Genomic DNA, 15432 nt, shown 5'->3' with positions numbered 1-15432 from the left:
CGACCACAGACTGGTCAGACTTGGGCGTTGAATCACCATCACTTTGCTCTAATTTTAAACTTGAAATTGAAGTAAATTGAATAGGCCTTTTGGGTGTAAACAAACTAATGACAAATGGAGAGGAAGTGTCTTGAGGCAAGACAGTGAGCATGAGAGCAACTCTCTTTTTTCCTGTTCTCTCCCTTTTTTCCGTTTTGCAGAGCAAACGGTAGCAATCTTGAGGAATGAGAGTTGCTCTTTTGCTTTCTGTCTTGCCTTAAGGAAACCACTTAAAATTTCATTTCTCATCCGAATCAAGTCAAATTTAAAGTCTGACAAGTCTGTGGCCGAGTTGTTTCCCGAACTTATGAAAAGTGGGACACACAGCGCCCAATATGGCAATACCACCGCCAGGACACTCGACGAGACCCATAAAACGTGGAGTTGCTGCGGCGCGGCACTGCCGATACCAGATAAGGCACGAACTGCCGAAAAATTATGCTTTCCACACACGTTGCCCCCCTCTTTCGGAAGCTGCTTCCGCTGGTTATTTTGGGACCGGAGAAAAAAGAACGGCGCCAACTCGCTGAAAAATTCAAGCAACATCGAAACCAACATGGCTTCCTCCCTCCACCTTCTCTGGTGTGACATTTAATTTTTCCAGTCAGCCAATACTTGCGCGGTTGTGGTTTATTAACTTGTCCTCACCGCCGGAATTCGTTTCTTTCAGCAGAGGGAGCAAAGTTTCTTCCGGAGCCCCACAAATGAATTGTCTCGCGGGCCGAAAGTTGTCTCGTCGTGGCTTCCGGCACGACCATTCCACCAATGCTGTGGAGGGAGAAAAGGAGAAAAAACTTTCCGTATACCTAGAGAAATGTCATCCGGTAAGGCGTTGGTGCGGAACCCCGGCAAATTGTTGCGGTACAGAAGGCGGCAGTACTCGGGAGATCAGGGGTTCCTCGAATGAAACTGGATTTTTTTTCATGTACATATTCAGAATCAGTCCAAAAAAGTGTCAAAACTGGGATATAATAATCCGGATATCTCTGAGACTTGGAATTCTGGATAGTCCGATTAGACTGTAATATTTTTGAATCTAGGTTATTTGATTGTGGTCCTTGTTGTCTGGATAACAACTTAGGATATCCAAGTGATAGATTTCGGATATCCAAGTTGTAAAGGTACGGGCGTTCCAGCAGTTTTTTTTTCTTCTAGATTGTAAGATCGGTCAAAATACACGACTATCCCAAGGATAAGAAAGTAATTATCCTGATTATTATGTATACAATTCCAACCATCAGACTAACTGGAGTTTATCTTTATCCATCCGTGTTTTTAAAGAAGTGTTTGGATTGTTATCAGTCCGGATAATTACCTAGGTGCATAACCGGACTCTTCACAGCACGTTAGTAACAGACATAAATTATCCGGATAGGCCAAGGATAAGCTTATCCAGGATGATCCAGTGGATGACATTATCCAGATTATTATAAAATCGAAATATTTCCGAAATTCTAGATATTTACTAGAATTTCGGAAATATTGCGATTTTATATATTATCCGGTCACTTTCAAGATTATCCATAATACACTACCGGGACTAAATATGTGGATTTAAGACTATCTTAACAGCAATTATCCGAATAAATATGTGGATTTTTGACTATCTAAACAACAATAATCCGAATACCCGAACTATATCATTGTACGGTAAAGCCCAAACTCGTTTATCTGAATCCTCGATTATCCGAAACTTCGATAATCCGAAGATTTGTATGGGACTTCAGATAATGATTTTTGGCTACCTAAACAGCAATTATCTGGATAATCGATCTATACCTTTTGTATGGTAAAGTCCAGACTCGATTATCTGAATCCTCGATTATCCGAAATTTCGAATATCCGAAGTTCGATTATCCGAAGATTTGTATGGGACTTCAGATAATAGATTTTTGGCTATCTTAACAGCAATTATCCGGAAAATCGAACTATAACTTTGGATGGAAAATTCCAGATACGATCATCTGAATCCTCGATTATCCGATACTTCGATTTTCCGATGATTTGTATGGAACTCCAGATAATAGATTTTTGGCTATTTTAACTGCAATTCCCAAGTAACATTTTTTTCCAGGAGTTCTACAAGAGCTCTTCAAGATAGCTACAGCATAGCAGTTTGGACCGCGGTAGGATAAAACTCTCTTCATGTACTCTTCCAAACTCCCGAAGAAGTTTTGAAGAGAATTTTATCCTACCACGGTCCAAACTGCTATGCTGTAGCTATCTTGAAGAGCTCTTGTAGAACTCTTGGAAAAAATGTTACTTGGGTTATCCGGATAACCGAACTATACCTTTGTATGGTATAGTCCAGACTCGATTATCTGAATCCTCGATTATACGAAACTTCGATTATCCGAAGATTTGTATGGGGCTTCAGATCATAGATCTTTAGTTATTTTAACAGCAACTATCCGGATAACCAAACTACACCTTTGACTAGATTATCTGAATTCTCGATTATCCGAAATTTCAATTATCCGAAATTTCGATTATCCGAAGATATGTATGGGACTTCAGATGGGATTTCATGACGTATATCCAGCGTGTAATTTTCCCAGGGCCTTCGGATAATTGAGTCAAACTGTATCTGGATGACTATCCAGAATGTCAAAAAGTCCAACGTTTTTTGCAGAGTAGGTACTTTTCGAACAATCTCGCGACTTGCCACCCCTGGCGTGCAACGCTAGCCAAGTCTGTATCTCGGTAATTAGAACCTCAAAGGAAGAAGCTCTTTTCTTCGTGCCCAAGCCTGGGGCCGGCACCGAGATTCCAGAGTTCCTTCTACCCGCTGGCGCCTCCAGCAGTTGCGCCAAATGTTGCCAAAAAAGTGCCTTTTCCTTTTTCACGCCTTTTGTTTCGAAAACCGTTTGCGTCTTTTTTGCCCTCCTTAACTGGTTCTGCCGCAGGAACTAAACGGAAATATTAATTTGCCCTTCTTTTTTTTGCGTTGGTGCTGGCGCGAGTTTGCCAGAGCGTGACAAATTTATGATGGCTTTATATTATTCTGGATGGCGCTCTTTTTTGCTGCTGCTGCTGGATGATCTTGTCCAATTAGCGGTGGGGACCTGCAGGTGAGGGTTTCAAAATGGCGCAACCCGCACAACTGGCAGCTGAAACTTTTGTTGGAGTTACCTTTTGGAACGCCCCTCTAAAAAAAAGGGTTGGCCAATGTTGTGCCATCTTGCCTCAAGTGGGGTTTACAGTACGCCCTAATGAAAGAGCTCTGACAACCAAAACCATTTCTAGCAAAACAATGCAAATTGGGCCAATGTCGAAGGATAAACAAAGAGTTTGTTGGCTGATGCCAGGCATGCCAGATTTTGAAGATTTTCGGGCACATCACAAAAACGCAAATGAGTTTAACTTGATGGCAAAATAATATTTCACAAATCTGTTTTTGGCAAAAGAAGCAAAACATTGTTATCTTTTTCGTGAGTAATTCATTTAATTAAAAATCATCGAATAACATGGCAAAACAATACATTTGAGCATTGAGCCTGTGCTCGAAAATCTTCAAATGTGGCATCCCTGGCTGATGCACGAATTGATTTGTTTACCTTTTTTCAGCGCCCTCTGCAAACGTCAAACCAAACAAAATTGCTGCCGGATCCTTTTCCGGATCTCTCCCGGAAAAGATCCGGCAGCAATTTTGTATGGTTTGACGTTTGCTGAGGGTGCCGAAAAGTTTGGTCATGTTATTTACTGCTTGCAAAAGACAATTCTGCTCGTTCCTAATGTAAACATCAACTGACGTGAGCAGGATAGACTCTTTGTTTACACTTCGACATTGGCATGTTAACATAAACTACGTTTCTGTTATCAAGCAACCGTACACTGAAATAAATATAAAGTACCAAATTCCTAAATTCTAGGAATTTTGCCTCTTTTCCTTATTCAGTAATCGGGTTTTTTGTATTACTTAATAAGGAAAGGAGGCAAAATTCCTAGAATTTAGGAATTTGGTACTTTTTTTTATTTCAGTGTAGCACAGCGGTAAGGAGAAAAAGTGTTGATCCAAAGTGCTCGCGTTCAAATCTCGGGTGAAGGCATTTTTTGTAGTTGTTAATCGGTTTGTTCTGCAAAAGTGACCGCAGTAGCAAGCTAGCACAACCCCGGCAATGTCTTGAGACTGATGTCGAGCGATTTACATTCGGTGTAGATTAGTGCGAGATAGCCCAAAAAACACCAGACTGCTCCCAATGATGCCCGGTTGAGGGACCCCAAACTCAGTTTGTGGAAAGGGTTTCGTGTATTCTTTTGCTCGAGCTGTTGTGATAGGACTAGACAAAATTTACATAATTTCCAAACGCTGCCGTTTGGAGGACCGTGTCGTCGTTGGAGTTGCCCATATAATCGGTTGTTATTGATCTCCACCTTCAACGTGGACCCCGCTCAAACTTGGCCGCCCAGCCCCCAAACAAAGGTCCGTCACGTCGGACGGCCGTTTTGCCGGTGTAATTTATACCTTGACTAAGCGATTATCGGGCCGTGATTAATTTATTGAGCCATTGATGAGGGACGAGGTTGTGGGAAGTGTCCGTTTTTCGAAACCCGTCGGTCTAGGACGGGACGGGTTAGGGTCGTCGCGCGTGTGGGGGGTTAATTACTCGGACATGATCGACGGATGGTTGACCTACTAAACGTTCGATAATTGATTTTTTGGCAGGTTCTGCAACTCGACACCAATAGCGGGAGACGTTGACGTCGGGTGGGGTCGATTGGTGACTGTAATTATTCAAATATGAAAATTGATTTCGTGCGAACGTGCTCGGTGGAGAATGGTTGAGCCTTAATTGGACACTCGGTTAGGCCGGTCTAAGGTGGGGTTTGTTGAGCTCATTATTGAGCAGAGTTGACCTGAGAGGACAATTCTGAAGTTGATTATTTTTCAAACGTTTTAAAATAGATTATATACATCATATCTCGCAAACATGCTATTCGAGACGGTCTCAAAAAGTCAAGCTAAAGTTTACAACCAAATAATGCTGTTTCAAACTCAGAAGCACATCATCTCTACAAACTGGCTCAACACATCACCATGATTTGCCAACATGTGCATAAACCAACCAACTTCCCCAATCCCCCAAACAATCCCGTGATTCCCGCCCCGAATCTCGCTGAAACCCCAACGCAGTAGCAACAATTTGCAGCGTCAATCATGTGCCTTTTATCCGCAAGATAAACATCGCCAACAAAACTCGCTCAGTGCTACACAAGCACAAGGCATGTGACGCGCGCGCGGAAGTCTCAACAACAACAACAACCAAAAGGTCGGGAATCTAAAATAAATATTATTTTAAAATCAATTTCAGCGGAATTCCACCATCAATCATCGCGCTGCGTGGAATTCCGGCATGGTACAGATGATCTTTCCAGAGAACTTTCTTCAAAGTGCGGAACTCATCACACCATGTGGCGGTGGTAGCTCTCCGCGACGAGTGTGTTGATTAGGGTTTGTGGGTGCCTTCGGGGAAGATGCGCTGCCACGTACCACGATAAATAAATACCGCATCAGCAGATCGGGAAGAGCAGTACATGTACTTGACAGCAGTAGTCTTGCGGCGAAGCCGCAGCAGGCTGTGCCACAGTTGCAGTCTCGCACGAATCGAAGAACTTGGTCGAAGAACGATAAGATAAACAAAGAAGCCGCAGAGTTCGACGAGGCAGTGCACGCGTTGATTGGAAGTTTGTCAACCGTGCATAGCACACATTCTCTCTCACTCTCTTCATCTGAAAGCACATGGGAAAGTTCTGAGTGTGTTTGTGTCGCGGCGTGAAATTCGAGAGTGTTTGGTCTGGCGGGCCTCGTTTTGACAGACGACGACGACGCCGGCTGACAGGGCGAGTTTGTCGTCTGTCGTCGTCCGCAAAAGTTGCAGACACTTGCTGGATTGGTTTTGTTTGTTGATTGATTTGAAGAAAAAAAAACATTGCGGTTTTAGGTAATGGATTTACAGGAAAAGTTTTTGCGGAGCAGTTATGGAGGTAAGATCAAAGGTTATGTCTCGAGAGGTGATGAAAAAATACCGAAACAAGAGTAGAAACAAGAATCTTTCAAGACAAGAGTCGTTCAAGACAAGAGTCGTTCAAGACAAGAGTCGTTCAAGACAAGAGTCGTTCAAGACAAGAGTCGTTCAAGACAAGAGTCGTTCAAGACAAGAGTCGTTCAAGACAAGAGTCGTTCAAGACAAGAGTCGTTCAAGACAAGAGTCGTTCAAGACAAGTTCAAACTATTCAAGACAGGAATGTCTCGTGTCAATTTGAAGTTTTGTTTTGAAACATAAATCTCTTCGATTATCTTTGATGAGCCAAAGTCCGATTCCCCTCCGGGACGGCCCCAAAACGTAAATTGAGATTCCCAGTGGGAAGTCCACGCTCTTTGTGCTCCGTCCTGCGAAACACATGTGTGCACATCAACAGTTAGTAACCTTTTTCCCCGGCGTGAATAAATCATTTTGTTTACGTTTGATCTGCGACCACAAACCAAAACAGCCGGACGGTCCCGAACGTCACCGTGTACCGGTAAAGAAAACAAACATCGATCCGCACTCGGCCATGGGCCTGTCAGAAAGCCATTAGCTGTGGCGAAATTGCGATCCTGTCTCTTTCCGTGGTTCCGGATCTTAAGCCTTTCAACGCAAAGTGCCACCGCGGACGATGAATATTCATAAAATTTTAATTTGTTTTCCCAACCAACAAGGGTCCAGACGACGAATTTCCTCCGTCATTTATCCGGAAAGCTGCGCCAGGGCTGTCACCGGAGCTCATAAAAATTAAACAGCTACAAGGGATCATTTTCACGCTCGACTTGGCCTGCTTTAAAGGAGAGCGCGAACCCGGGGGTGTGGGCGTTGAAAAGGATAAATCGCCCGACGTCCGGTGTCCTGTCACCACCACCACCCTGAGCTGTGTTTTTCCCAAGGATTTGTTGCTGACTCGACACAAAGTGCCAGTTTCCTCCCGAGCAATTGGATTAAAGCGGAACGACTGAACCCAGCTTGGAAGCTGGCGTGCAGGGTGATTTGGGGAATAATTTAAGGAGGAGTGTACCGATTCAAATCCAATTACTTCAAAAAACTTATCTGGCAACTATGCCACGAGATATTTGACGATTCGTAACTCTGGATCAAAGCCCCAACTTCCCGTACAGCTCTTCAACCTGACAACTAACTTTCCTGCAAATCGTCCGCCCGAGCAAAGAAAAACTTCCGGCTAATGCTGTCGAATCGATTTAGCTCCTTGCCGGTCACTTACGTAGAATGGTTCCCATCGGTCCCAACCCACCGACCGTATAGTCGTTAATCCGAAAAACAAATATTACCCCGGAAAGGTAAATCCCAGCGATGGCAGGGAGCACAAGGGGACAAAAACTATTAATTTCTACCTTATCTCCGGCCGGGAATGGCACAGGAGTTTGGGCAAAAACCGAATCCTCCGGAACCCTAGGGATGGGAGAAATTGACTGAGCTCAACTCTTCGTGCCCACGAGCGGGCCAGAGCAAATTGACAAGACTTATGGCAGTCACACGTTGGTGATGGTGGTGAACATCCCCCTTTTGTCGGAAATGGGCACTCACACCGGAATTTCCTTTGTGTGGTGGTCTACCTGACCGCATCCAGGCTGACCGAAAAAGCTGGGATGCCAAACCACGTCGTGTGTCCAGCTGGGGGAAAAAGTTTTATGTTACTTTCGCAAATACCGTGCTGTCGGGATGGACACACGGAAAGAAAGCACGGGAAATGGCAAAGTTTTTCATCTGTCCGTCCTAATAAATTAACTTTATTAAATTTTCTCGCTGTCTGCGTGTGCGAAGATCTGGGACCGAATCCTTTGTCGGATCACGGAATCCCGGGCGCTGCTTTGTTCCCCCTTTGTGCGCTGCATAGACTTCATATCAGAAGCATTGCGAAAAACTGGCAGCACTGGTGCTTTTAAAATGTTTATTATCAAACAAACTGATGACATTTTCAGTTTGACAGGATTGCAACCCTAGAAAAATCATCTCGCCTAATCTGATATGAATGGAGCACTTCCATTCGAGCAGTTTTTGCTTTTTTCTACAATGTATTTCTTATGGAGCGAACTGTCAAAAACTGCTCGAGTGCAGGTGCTCCATTGTTACCATTTTTGACACGTATGGTGGTGCAAAGTCCCACCACCGCTCCTGTTTAAAAAAAACGCTTGTTTTGATTTTCGTTTGGCAGCGGTTGTCAAAAGTGACAGATCTTCACAAGCCTAATAAGTGTCAAACGTCTTCATCGCCCGTCTATGAACGGCGACTGCAAACACTCCCAGCAGTAGCAAGCTCGTCAAGTAGGTAAACATCTTGTGCGGAGGTTATGTTCATCAAAAGGATTACATGCTCGACAAACCGCTGCTTCGGGCTTGCCCCCCTTTTCTCGATGTGGGTGTGTTTGTGCGGTTTGTGTGAGAGGACACTTACCGCACACCCACAGCAAATCCGCTTGCGGTGGTGGGGGGGCTTAATCTTCTTAATTGAATCCTTTTTCCACCAGGGGTGGTGGCGTCCGTGTGGTCATGACAAGTGGCTAACCCCTTGGTGCATGTAAGCTGGCAAATATGGCGAGTTATTGCTTTGTTGGAGTTTCTCTGCTATCGGTTTAGGCGATGGACAGTTCGAAGAGAAGGTTAGAAAAACACATTTTTAAGGTGATAAAGCTTGAAGTTTAAGATTATCAAGAAAAATTAGTCTAATTTTAAATGTTGAATCACCTCTCGGCGTCGAAAACCAATGGAGCACGTCCATTCGAGCAGTTTTGGCTTTTTCTACAATGGAGCAATTTCATTCGAGCAGTTTTTGCTTTTTTCTACAATGTATTTATTCCGTATGGGAGAACTGTCACTTCTACCACTCGAACAGGTTCTACATTTATGCCGCTGCTCGAAACGACATCTTCAAATAAAACAAAGGCATTCGAGCAGTCAACTACTACTGCAATCAGAAACTTCATTTGTGTTTACAAAATCAGTGTTACCATTTGTATTTAGTGACAGTTCACTGTTGACAAACAACGTTCCAAATCAGAACAATGCCAAAGGGCTTAGTTCTATGCTAAACAAATACGGCTTAGGACCTTTGGTAAGACCTTCTGTGTGCTTTAGCTCTATTTCAAATCAATCTCCAATCTCCAACTGTTGCTTCCGCTCAAAGCCGAATTACGACCAGCGCAAATCATCCAAGTTGATGTTCCCAAATCGTTATACGACCACTAAACTGTCTCATTTGTGATGTATGTCCTCACAACTAGTCCCGGAAAGCAACCCCCGGTATCGCACAGATGACCCCGCGCCAACTTTGACATCGACGACGACGATGATGATCCGTTGGAAAACAAACTTTTACCCAACCCGGGTGGTGACCGCTTCCTCGCACTGAGGAGTTATCTAACGATAACGAGCTAACTTTCATCTTATTTGCCGCATGACGGAACCCATCGATATATCCGATCGGGACTTTTTTGCCGTTCTTGCCGTCCTCCAGCTCGAAGCAAACATGACAGTGACAGGGTTGCCAAATCGGGAAGCGTTCGCATTTTCTCAATATTTCATTATTTGGAACCTAAATGTTTTGACACTGATTCTTGGCAAATCAGTCTATCACCATCAACACTGGAACATTCCATTCGAGCAGTTATTGCATTTTCTACAATGTATTTCTTTTGGGAGAACTGTCATTTCTTACTAAAAAACTGCTCGAATCAGCTGGGTATACTACTAAACTGTCTCAACCAGCGTCTGACAGCTGTCAACAACCAGTACTCCTCTGACATTCAATGTCAGCGGTACCGCCAAATTCGTTTCCATTCTGGCAACCCTGCCCCCCGACAGCGGGTTCCGGTGGGGCGGAAAATTGCGCAAAGAAGCGCATAAAATCAAAATCATATCAAAGCGATATCGGAAACTTGACAGAAAGTGGATGGCACTGCTGGGCTGGGTAGCAAGTAGGTATAGAGCGAAAAAAAGGGAAAAGCCCTCCGAGAAGGAAGAAAAGTGATTTGATAAAAAGTCAATCCATAAAGAAAGCTTGTGGGGTGGCAGTCGAGAGGGAACCGGGTATAAATATATCCTGCAGCCTGGCAATGTCAACCGATGTCTGATGTGGCTGGCCAGTCGAGTGTCCCCGGGAATGATATCGGAAACTTTTTCCCTCCACCGACGCCGGTTCTCCGGTCGAGTGCGGCGACTGTCGCTTTGATTAGCCTTTGATTGAATGGCTTTCGGTGGAGAAATTAGTTCCCGGTGGAACCGGTGGAGGGTGAAGGATGCTGGATCTGACCACTTTGTGGACTCGGTGTGGAGTGATCAGGGCTGGGAAAAGCTTTCAGATTCAAGTTAAATGTATTTATTTACCACAAAGCTTCTAAAACCATAAAATGAGTACCAGTACTCAACAAACTATTTTGTTTTGCAGCAACTGTCACCAAAACCAAACTCGGTCAGAAATATGTGTGTAACAAATCATTAGATTTGAAAAAATTTCACTCAAAGTTGCATGAAACTTTCCATGATTTTAGTAAAATTCACCCAAATTTGACATATGAACAGAATACTCAACAATATAAGATTTTGCCAAGACTGGTCACCACCAGCAGTCGTCATACGTTTGGATCCAGGCTTGCCACACGTACAGATATTTTTGGCACAGACCAAACACTCAATCAAGTATAACTTTAAAGAAAAACATTTTTATCAAAAACTAAACAAGTAAAAAGATGCAAAAAATGTTTATCTTTTTAGTGCAGTTTACAAAAACTACTCAAGTGTATTTTAACTGTAAAAATAATTAGTTTGAGTGTTTGGTATGTGCCAAATATCTGTACATCTGGCAACGCTGTTTGGATCGAAGCCTTCCGGTCACTTTCGGTCCAGGATTTGTGTCCGCACAGTTTGGGCTCTCTTTTTTTTTGTTGCACATCTCTTTTCATCCAAAGGAAATTGATACCTATCGATGTCCTTTCTAACGAATATTTGCCAAAGCTACCCGGCTTTGCTGGCTACAATGTTGGATCCGATCCTGGATAGATATTAGTTGGAAGGAAGCCGAGACCAGCCCCGGCAAGAATCGGTGACGGGGTGACAGTTGGCAAACGTTGGCTCAATTTAATTACTTTTGACAGACACACACACACACCCACACAGGGTGGCAAATCAAAGAGAGGCGGTTTGTGGAAATTGAAATTGACTACGGCATCGAGGGATTCTTGCACTAGCTGTTGGTGGGTGCAACTTTGGCTATGGAGCATTTCCATTCGAGCAGTTTTTGCTTTTTCCTACAATGGTTTTCATATGGAGCGAACTGTCAAACACTGCTCGACTGCGGGTGCTCCATTGTCATTGGAACACTTCGAGCAGTTTTTTGCTTTTTTGTACAATGTATTACTAATGGGAAAAATGTGTAGTTTTTACACTGAAAACTCGATGGTTTGACACCAATTGAGGCTTTTTTTTCAATTTCAACATTGTGTTAAATATGGAGCGAATAAAAAAAAACTGCACGACGGCGAGTGATTTATTGTTGTCAAACAAATGGAACCATTTTTTAGTTAGGCACCCTCTTTACCAAAGATAATACTTCTTACCAAACGATTGGTTTGAAAATTAAGCTAAAAACAAAATTATCTGTTCGAGCAAACTGTCAAAACCTGCTCGACGGCGGGTACTCCATAGAGTAATCTACGTGCGTATGTATTGCGTGTGCGTACACGAAAATAAAGTGAGGTTAAATTTAGTCAGCCAGCAAAACCAAATGGTGCTCAAGCGAGCGTACGCGAAATGTCATAAAGTTCTATTGATCAATTTTGAAACACAGGCTGTCAAAACTGCTCGATTTTCGAGTAGTTTTTGTTGCACTATTTTAGGTAGATCGAAGGGAAAGCCACTATTTATCAAATCGCTTTTTAATATCACTCAATTACCACACTCTCAGTTCATCGAACCGTCTCGCATTGGGTCATTAGTTTATTTACAAATATTCAAGTTTAAGGCAACTTTTCACCACCAAACACTAATGCCGTCTGGCGGCCATAGCTCATCCTGCCGACGGCGTCTTAATTGATTTCTGTCAACCGAACCGTGATTAGTAAGCCCCGTGGGACCCCTCCGCGTTAACCTTTTCAAAACAACTAAATTTAGTTAGTGGAGCGCCCTAAGTCACCACCAGGAACGTCATTCTGCTCGACTCTAATTTCATCTATCACAACCGCCATGAAGATGAAGACGACAACGACGACAGTCATACATCTTACTCCTGTCTTGACTCCGTCTAGGGACTTAGGACTTGCGGGGAGCAACTTAAGACACATACGCGCGTTGATAAATTAGAACTTTGCTTTGAACTGCCGTTGACGGGTCTGCCGGGGAAGATGTTCTACTGCAGTTGTTGCCAGAAGAACGACGCGACCAAGACGACATTAATTAGCTACTGCAGAGAGTGTACCTTGGGCCGTAATGGCTTTTAGCATAGACGAGTGACGAAGAGTGGTTAAGAGCGCTGCTGAAAATTGAGTTACCCCTCGTTTGACATCGCTGAACGTGACAGCGTTGAGCAGTGTTGCCAACCTGTTCGTTTGGATACCTTGGGTGGCAACTTCTTCCTGTTACGAATCTGACAGCTGTCATGTTGAGATTAGATTTGGGTTATCCGAGCACAACATCTTAGTTATTATTCTATGGCTGGAACCGTAAACCACCGCCATTAACTCTATCAAGCGTCTCGTGTATTATGTTTCAATGAAGCAATTAATTTTATGCCCTTTCGCATTCTCTTTCTCTCCAACAGACACAAGCGGAAAGTGCAGAACTTCCTGCCGTGCAAGACGCCAACCCGCGGCGGTCCGGCGCACCATCTGGACGCAACAGGTGTGCATTCGGCGGCGCACTCGGTGACGTACGAGGACCCGGACGTCCACCTGGGGCACCATCCGCTGGTGATGCGGCATCATCACCACCACCACCACCATCACAACATGGAGGTAAGTGTGCGGAGCGCGCGAGAACACAATCCAGGTTTTTAAGCGAAGATGGCGTTCGAATGGTGAACGCCCGAAAAGTCAAAATCTCGCAGTAGCACCAACATTAGAAAAAAAATGTGGCTGTCATGCCATGGCACACTTTTTCCGTTATGTTGGTACCACTGCGTGATTTTGACATTTCGGGCGTTCACCATTTGAACGCCATCTTCGCTTAAAAACCTCGATAGACAAGGCACACAAGAGCAACTTGACAGCTGACGGTGGTGCCATCTAGTTTTGGGAGGGAAAAACTCACAAAAATGTGGTGACGTCAGCCAGAGCTGAAAATGTCAGGGGTCCTGACGCGAAAATCGGCGACGCATACACGATTTTTTCAGATCCATTCACTGAACCGCAAAACCGTGACATAAACAAACCCGACTCAGTCGTGAGTGCCCTAGCTCACTGAGCAGCTGCAATGCGAGGCAGTAGTCGACCAACGCTCATTCGACGTTGCACGCACACACATAAAGAAACAAGTTTTTACACAAAAAGTTGGTATTTATGCGTGGAAATGCAATTTTGAACATAAGTTATGGTTGTTTTAAGTGTTTTGCACAGTCTAGAACCATTCAATTGTTTGAAAATAGTCGAAATAGTGTTTAGAGAGGATTTTACGAGTCAGTCATACGACACGAATTGAGTGAGTGTAGCTCATTTTTCACGTCTCTCATTCTCCAGCAGCCGACCGGCACGAGTCAGGCGGCAGTGTTTGAACGGACACAGTAGGCTTACAGTCACATGCTAGCGGTGAACTGACATTTTGGTTTGCTTCATGTGTACGCTGGGTTGGAAACAGTTTGCAGGCCTGACGTCAGCAATGAAACAGCTAACCAACACAGCTAATGGAACACTTCCATTCGAGCAGTTTTTGCTTTTTTCTACAATGTATTCCTTATGGGAGAACTGTTGTTTCTACCACTCGAATCGGATGCTCGGATGACAGGAGAGAAAACCAACTCATTCTGACAGGTATCGGTGGTTTGTGATCTTTGCCATAGTAAAGATTGTAAGCACCTTTGCGTAGTCGTGCTTTGCTCAGTTGCGTGTGTATGTACTTTACATGAGGGACTTTTGCTAGGGTTTTTAGCGAGTGGGATGAACTGTTTGCATACATCGATGGGGCCTTTTGAAAAGTTACCACTGTTTACCTTTTTGTTGAAACTTTGTAATAAAATTGATTCAAAATGAAATTTCTCTTTTCCTCTTATACATTTTAAATCTTCCTGTAAAAAAGAACGCGACACGAGCGCACCTCGTCAAAATTAATTTGCTTTGTCAGCTTATATTAAATCAAATTAAATTGAATAATTCAAAATGACATATTTCGTTGCTCGTTATCGCGCTCACTCCTTCTCTCCACGCTCACGTGAGTACGTGTCCACGTTCTGACAGCGATCTGTCACTGCGGTGGCGGCGGCACCACAAAAATAAACCTCAGAAATCCTTTCCGAGCGCTTTCTTTTGCTCTCTTGTTGCATGATTGCGGATGTCAACATTCTGACAGCCGTGGCGAGCGCTGCTCGCGCGTTTGCTCACTCACGTTATAAAGTTATAAACATTAAAGTGCCTAATATAAAGTGAGGACAAGGCACTCAAAATGCAAAGCCACTCACAGTTGGTCGCTCAAATTTTACCAAGCATTTAAACGAAAGGTGTTCATTTTTGACAAATCCTATGGACGAAGTAGTGTTTGTGAACGCCTTATGTGTATGATCTTGGAGGTGCTCAATTTTTTGACAGATAATCGCTGGGTTCCCATTTCCTCGTGTCCCCACTTTATATAAGGCACTTTAATAAACATTCTCGAGTGGTGTTCTGAGAAGAAGAATAGGAAGAATACGGACACCCACAAAAAGTAGAGAGCCTGGAGCTTATTAGAGAACGGACATCTCAAACCAAAAGTACCAATCGAAGCACGACAACTGTCAAACGGAGGTACCAATCGAGCATAAGACAAAGGATTTTGCTCGATTGGTACCTCCTTTTGACAGTTCTCGTGCTTCGATTGGTACTTTTGGTTTGAGATGTCCGTTCTCTAATAAGCTCCAGGCTCTCTAACAAAAAGGTAATCTTTTTCGGGCGGCCATAATCTAAACCGTTTCAAATTGAGCGTACCAACGTACAAACTTCGAAGGGGAATCAAGAAAGAGAGAAAACAAAAAAAAAGCATCGTCTGTAAATCAAGATTCCTGATATAATCATAATAACAATAAACATAATCATAATGTCACCACCAGGGCGCACCACCGTCGTCGTCGTGCAGGAATCCTTACGAGCGACCGAACGTCAGATGGAATGTCTCCGTCGGAGAAGTTTATGCTCGCAGCCCGGCGTAGTTCTGTCTGGTGCGGGTCCAAT

At 43.8% G+C, this 15432-nt stretch overlaps 1 protein-coding gene across 1 annotated transcript in view; it reads left to right on the top strand.

The window, feature by feature from the left end:
* Positions 1–15432, top strand: part of LOC120418765 (uncharacterized membrane protein DDB_G0293934) — a 220584-nt gene that overhangs the window by 180352 nt on the left and 24800 nt on the right. Inside the window, exon 4 of the mRNA XM_039581242.2 lies at positions 12840–13032. Within this exon, the coding sequence (XP_039437176.1) occupies positions 12840–13032 (193 nt within the window). The remainder of the gene's footprint in view (positions 1–12839; positions 13033–15432) is intronic.

The sequence above is a fragment of the Culex pipiens genome, chromosome 3 (assembly GCF_016801865.2).
Source record: "Culex pipiens pallens isolate TS chromosome 3, TS_CPP_V2, whole genome shotgun sequence".
NCBI lineage: Eukaryota > Metazoa > Arthropoda > Insecta > Diptera > Culicidae > Culex > Culex pipiens.
This window is presented reverse-complemented; position numbering and strand designations above follow the sequence as displayed.